We start from the raw sequence: 7,202 nt of genomic DNA, 5'->3' as shown, positions 1-7,202 counted from the left end.
TTTTCCATGATTCTTTTTTATTACAAGGCATAACTCCTTTTACAAGGAGAATACTTGCTGCCATGATCGTTCTTGTAGTTGGGTATCAGTTCACGGGAAACTTGATTAATTTTTTTTCAGGCTACCACGACCTTTTCCTTGAAAGAATATCTGTTTGATGCTAAACTAGCCCACATAGTGATCAGACAGCTAACCTTAATAATCTTTGAAAATGCTTTGGAAGACTTCAATGTAATTGATATTGCTTCTCAGAGGAGTTAAAGGCTTTCATTCAGCTTTCTAGACTGCTTTTTATCTATTGATTTCTTTCAATCCAGATACTGGTGTGTTCAAGAGCCTTAAGGACATTTAATTCCTCAATCTTCCTACAACTTTTTCCAGAGTGATACAGTAGATAATGGAAGGTTAATGTCCCACTTTTGCCACAACCTTTGCCTAGTCATGGGATCCCTGTTGTTTAATTCATTCTCATTCCGTCATATCATTCTAGGAAGTTTAATAAAACTCTCTGAAGCTTTTTCTGCTTGTGAATCCTATCCTCCACTTTTAGAGCATTCAAACTAGAAGTCTTTGGGAGTGAACTGAAAAATGTCTTCAACAACTTTCAATTTTGTAAAGAGAGACTTTATGCAGTTTCTGTTATACAAGTAATGGTGTCGACGAAAGGCTGTCTTCCCTTGATAAAGAATTGTTAGCTATTGTAGTCCACATCCTCCTGTGATTCCCTTTTACCCAAGAAGCCATTCAGGTTCTTAAGAATTTGATCTTCTTGAGCCACCAGTGCAGAGAAAATTGTTTTAATTAACCCTGTCTATTCAATGAAATGAACAGATGCTAGATAGTAAGTGTGGAGCTATATTACATTTTATCTTAAGGAATTGTTCTTGAGAGCACTGCCACTCCTTCTATAGTCCTTCCAAAAGGAACAGCTTTAGTGCAGCTAAGTCCAACTTGGCCAAAGGAACTGGTGCTTTTTCAAGATATCCTTTTGGTGCCAATGAACTGGGTTTCCATTCAGGTTCCCCTTATATTAGTTCCCCGCCAGCTGGGGTTGAATTTTGAAGTTTGACTGTGCCTGACATTTAAAAGATATGAAGTGGAGTTGGGAAGCTCAGGCAACCATCAAGAAAAATTTCAGGACAGCTACCAACTTGGCTATTACAAGAATACAGTACAGTCAATAGTGAAGCAGTAAAACCAATCCTTTTTTTTTTTTATATAGCCTCATTTTTGCTTAAAAAAAAAAAAAATGGGGAGGTGGAGAAGGAATTAGTAAGAATGTTTTTTCTAACATTCATGTACTGTAACACAGAGTCAAAATGATCATACCAGGCCATACTATTTAAAAACTGGTAAATAAGCCTATGCTTAAAGAATGTTTTCAAGCACATTCCAAGGTTTTAGGGTTCAAGAGATGAACAGCATTGGCAATTAAGGTGTTACCATGTAGTTTATGCAGAGCCCCACAAGTTTTTGCCAGAATTTTTTCAGCCCTGCTTCAAAAACCAACATCCTCCTACACAACAGTTTTGGCATACCTGTGCACATCTGTGGAATGATGTGCCAGATTAGGTCTTCAAGTGCACCTTTAAAAGAGCAAATTCTATAATCAGCTCTTAAACTCACAAAGCTGCAATTGTCTTGCTGCCTCATACCTTGGTGTACTGACAATTATAGCAATTTCTGGGAAGCTCAACTGAGCAGCCCTGTTCAGTGATGTAATGTAGCTTCTGGCTAAACAAGTTAACTTTTGGGTAACAAAATTCTTTCTTGCAGAAAGTCAGTATCTAAGAACACTTACCAGAGACCTCTTCTGTTTAATAGTGGGCCATTGGAGAGGGCTCCCAAAATGCCCATGCTTTAGACATCTCCAACAACTTCTATGGTAGTTTGGACATATGGTCCCATTCTTTGGAGAGTAAGTAGGTGCAGGCCCTTGAATGGAAGCACAAATCCTTTCATATCAACCAAGGACTGGTATTTCCATGGTCTATCACATTCAAGAATTTTTTGAGTCCAAGGTGTAGATTTTTTCGTCTGATAAGGAAAGGAGTGGCTGTTTGCTATCTGTTTAACAAAAGCTCTTGCAGATCCCTATCTCTCTTAAAATTAATGGAAAAGCTTTTTGTTGCTATGTCTAGACATGGTTCCACCCTCGTCAATGCTGGCTGGATGTGGCTCCTTTGTTAATGCTGGCCATACATGGTTCCCTCCTCATCAACAATAGCCAGGCTTGGTTCCCCTTCATCATCAGTGGTTCTCATCACTGTTGGCAAGTCATGTTTCCTCATAAATGTTAACTAGTCATGGTCTTTCCTCACACATTTCAGGTAAACTGAAGTCCACAATCCCTCATCAAAGTTGGCTACATGTGGTTTGTCCCGTCATCGATGCTGGTTACACATGGTTTCCCCGTCATCAATGCTGTCCAGTTGTGGTTCCTCCTTCATCAACACTCTTTTCTCTCCAAACCTCTTATCTCCAAGGAGTATACTATGTCTGGGCAGATACCTTTTCAAGATCAGACACACTGCTATCAAAACTGTTTGCAAGAAAGTAGGATTTCATTAGTTCCATTCCTTTGGAGTAACACCCATCATCAATGCTGTCCAGTTGTGGTTCATCCTTCATCAACACTCTTTTCTCTCCAAACCTCTTATCTCCAAGGAGTATACTATGTCTGGGCAGATACCTTTTCAAGATCAGACACAATGCCATCAAAACTGTCTGCAAGAAAGTAGGATTTCATTAGTTCCATTCCTTTGGAGTAACACCCTCAGGGGATCTCATCACCACCAAAACCAGTGTGTTACTACACATGAATGTCACCACTTTCAGATGTGAAAGCAACTGCTACAAATGCTCTGTCCTGAGACTGAAATTAATGGACCTAAATTTATTTTTTATCCCTAGTCCATCCTCAGAAACAAGTTCTTAAGTTGGTTTTTGGGATAAAACACTGGTAACCTGCTACTTGCTATGCTCCTCAGTGATACCTCAGGTTCTTCCAGGCCAATTCAGCTTTTTATAAGACCCCAACATTAAGTCCTTAATTCTGGTATGATATGTAATAAAAAATTCCAACACGCAGGGATTTGGAAAATTATCAACAGATGACCTACATAAAACCTGCCTTTTGACTTAAAGATGGTGCAACTTGGTGTGGAAAGTCTTTCAGTCTTTCCCTGAAGACTTTGATATCATACACGAATGAAGTCTTACGTGTAAGTCTTAAAAGTGTTTTTCATGGATATAACAAGGCTAGTATTTCAATTGACTCATAAGAATGTCCTTCAGAAAACTTCTGTTTCTGGGTTTTGACATTTATCTGATAGACAATATTTGGGATAAACTTCCCTAATCTATCATTCTGAGGAGACTGGTTACTTCTCCCCCATAACTGGAATAGTAACTTTCAAAAGTTTAGACCTCTCTCAGTCTTGATTGTCTGGCAGCTGAGTTTCTCCACTTCTAATTTAATTAAAAGTAGCACTTTTGTTATCCTCTCATGAAAAATTTCAAGAAGAGAGCTTCGTGCCTTATTCCCAGATAGTTTCTTTCACACCTGAAGGAACTCATTATTTTAACTTTTCACTAGAGTACATGATATAAGAAAGGTGGCCTTTACCCTGCCTTCAGCAAATACCATTCATTATAGGAAATAAGAAAAAGAGTCTTTTCATTCTTTTACCACTTTCATCAGTCAGTTCCTTAGTTTATGAATATGTTGTGGATCTACTCTATATGGCTTTAGGGATTCCTCCTTCAGGAGAGACACATTCTAGAATACCTCTGAATTCCCTTTCAAGGTAGATCCTTTCCTTTTGGGTTTAGTATTCTTATTTACAAATTTTTCTCCAAACCCAGATGAATATGGGTTTTGAAACTTGAAAAGCCTTTTTTTTTAATTCATGATGGTGTCTCACAAACATTTTTTCTGTTTTCTTAACCTGGTCTGTCTCCACTTCCCCCCCCCCCCTTATTTTTTTCTCTGAAACAACTGTGACTGTTTTTGGGCTAACATCTGCAGTCTGTGAACTGTGCAAGCTGCAACCAGCTTAGAGCAAGTGGTTCAAAGACATCATCTCTGGTGATCTCTAATTAGTCAAGGACATACCAAGAAAAGCAAACTTCCATTGCCACAATGGAGTGGTCAGTGAAGGGTGAGGAAAGCCAGAGTTTACTGGAAACATGAGGGTTAAAACGTCCAAATCCTGTTAACTCTCAAGATATCCAGTACAATGTCTCTCCTGTTCACAGCATACCACTTTGGAAAGAAAACATATTTTATTCCTCTAAACCTAACTGTGCTCCATTTTGATATTTTCTAAAAATCTTTGGCTTTTATTACAGTGTGATTAACTTTCATGACTGGCTACCTATTGCTGCAACACTTAACACTTCAAGTTCCAGTTTATGTATTTCTGTAAGATCACAATTTATCAGTCTCTTAAAACTACAGTTTGGCACAATTATTTCAATAATACCTGCAATTAGTTTGAATTTCCCAGTAAGTGATTTCATTAAGTTTCCAATGTGCTATAATTTTTACTTGGGTGGGAAATCATAGAAAAAATTAAACAACTATTTTTTCTTATATCAAATAATAAATGTTCCTCATTAATAATTTTTGCAAACATACTTTCTGCTACTTAATTCTGTTCCTCATTACCTTACTGATTAAGTTATCAAGGCCTCATTGAAGTGAACACATAATTGATATTCATGCTTCCCAGTCATATTACACCTCCTAGGGCTGCTTTCTAAATATTCTTATTAATGAAATTTATATTTGTTAATGACTAAAAGCATAATGTTAAGAGTTCCATTACTTTTGATATATTATCTACTCTTTTTGTTATCCACAAATAACATGTTTAAAGACATATCAGAAGCTATTCATATTCAGAAAGTAGTCTCTCGGCTACCAGATACGATATGACTGCAAGCTATTCCTTTCTATAAAAGTCAGTAATCTAATTCACTGTTTATCTATTTACAAGTCATCATATAAATAACTGATTTACTAGATTATCAATTTGTTCTCAACATCATTACATACTTCAACTTTAGGAGTAAGGTTAACTATTACACGACTAGCTGATTCCCCTGATCATTTGTGCATAACACATTTCTACATACATTCATTTATGAGTACAAAGTAATAGTGTACCCCATGATTTCACTACCCAGGAGTTTTGATGTAGTGTCAATACATGATATAAGTATATAAACATGCTGTAACATATCTAGTACACAGAATACATAGATTACATGCATGCTGTGATACTCATAAGGCAGTATGAATAAAGATGGCACAACTATGTGCTATGTTATTATCAGTGTGGACACATACATACAGTATTTTGCTTTTTATCAATATTTCTATAGCTTCGTTAGTTTCATGAGTGTGTGCTTATAACTGCAAATATTTACCGTATCTTTTTGGCATTTCTAACATGTACTGTACTTCTGAAAAGATTAGATGCTAATTTGTGGCACAAGACATTTAGAAAATTCCTGACAGTTGTTGCAGAAACAAAGCTCATTTTGCAAATTATCAATGTCACACCATAGAAGATGTCAAGTGTCAATTGCTCTTTACATCAGTTCTCTATAGAAGATCTCCCATGTCATTGGGAAACTATCACCTTTTCCTTCAGCTATAATAGCATCACTTCACACCTAATTCAAATGTCTTCTTCTGATTCTTGGTTTTCATACCAAAAACAAAATACTTCTGATCAGTCCTATCAAATACTTAGTGCAAAATACATTTTGAAACTTCAAGCTGATTTCATTTATCTTTGGCTTCCTTGGATTCCTTGAAGTCTTTTGCATCCTTAACTTCTTTTGTTTCCTTCATTTCCTTTGCATCCTTGCTTTTATCCTTGCTTTCTTTAGAGTCCTTAGTGTCTTTGCCCTTTTCCTTGGTTTCCTTAAAATCCTTACCATCTTTGCTCTTCTCCTGTGTATGAAGGACATCACACCAGGTGGCTCCTGCCCTCCTGCAGCCATCAATAATGCCATCAAACACCTCATCACGATTCAGGATTCCAGCAAAGAAATATCCCTGAAATTAGAGTAAAAGATAAGCAATGCATGACTCATAAAGCAAAACTGAGATAAGCCAGTTACACAGTGAACTTTTCTTTTTGTTCCTGGGTAATAAGTGTTATATTCTAATTGATTATGTCTAAAAAGTATAAGAATGGCAATTATTCCCATAAAACTTTGCTTTTGTGATCAGGACAGTGATATTTTGAAATTTACCTATGTTTCAGATAGACTCAGTGCTGAGTAGCTGATACAGAACTTTCTGGAAGTAAAAATATAAGGGCCTTAAACCAACCAGTTCAGTTTAGATCTAGCTACCCAAGTGGGTACACATTCATACATTTTTCTGAGATGGCATCTAGAGGATGCAAGCATTTGGCAGACACATTTTGCTATGTCTGCGGCCAATTCATCAAAACAAGAGCAAAAAAGTACTCTGTGACAGCATCATCTAAAATGTGCAAGGCCTACAATTCATATTTCAGCATGCCTGTTGGAAATCAAGACAATTTCTGGGCACCTCATTTCACCTGAGAGCATGTGAAAAACTATGGAAGGTAAGATAGACAACTGTTGCTCAGAATTTTGTTATAATATTTTTTAAAATTTTTCAAATTTTAAATTTTTTTATTGTGATTTCTTTTTAAATTTTCAGTGTTATTGAATAAAAATATCATATATGGAATATGTTGAAAGAATCTCTTACACATTAGTCATGGGTGAAATAAATTTATAAACAAATATATAATCTTTTTTCATAATCCCAATTCTATATTTTTCTTTTGCTGGATGGTGCAGAGGAGACAAAAGAAGCATGAAGTTCACGACCCAAAGAATTTGGCAGGGATCCACTGACCACTCAGGCAATAGCTACTTCTGTATGGTGGACCCTTCCAAACATCGGACTCGGAAGACTGCACCTGCTATCACGTATCTGGACCCTCCATCATCCATTTTCCCGGTGCCACGCTCTCCTGAGTTCTCCATACTCACTCTTCTGAAGAGAGAGCAGCTGTCTTCAGAACAGACTAGCAAATCATAGAGGGATGAAGATGCTGCAGATCCAAATTACAATTTCAGGGTTGCACCTGAGGGGAGAAACCCATACTACTCCAATCAAAGAGACCTCAATGACTTGATCAGAG

The 7,202-nt window shown here is 36.9% G+C and overlaps 1 protein-coding gene across 1 annotated transcript in view; it reads right to left on the bottom strand.

Annotated features, from left to right (window-relative positions):
• Window positions 1-3,989: 3,989 nt before the first annotated feature.
• LOC139759418 (uncharacterized) overlaps window positions 3,990-7,202 on the bottom strand; it is an 853,213-nt gene continuing 850,000 nt past the window's right edge. Inside the window, exon 14 of the mRNA XM_071681513.1 lies at window positions 3,990-6,073. Coding sequence (XP_071537614.1) covers window positions 5,798-6,073 — 276 coding nt within the window. The 3' untranslated portion in view covers window positions 3,990-5,797. The remainder of the gene's footprint in view (window positions 6,074-7,202) is intronic.

Source organism: Panulirus ornatus, chromosome 33 (genome assembly GCF_036320965.1).
Source record: "Panulirus ornatus isolate Po-2019 chromosome 33, ASM3632096v1, whole genome shotgun sequence".
In the NCBI taxonomy this organism is placed as follows: Eukaryota; Metazoa; Arthropoda; class Malacostraca; order Decapoda; family Palinuridae; genus Panulirus; species Panulirus ornatus.
This window is presented reverse-complemented; position numbering and strand designations above follow the sequence as displayed.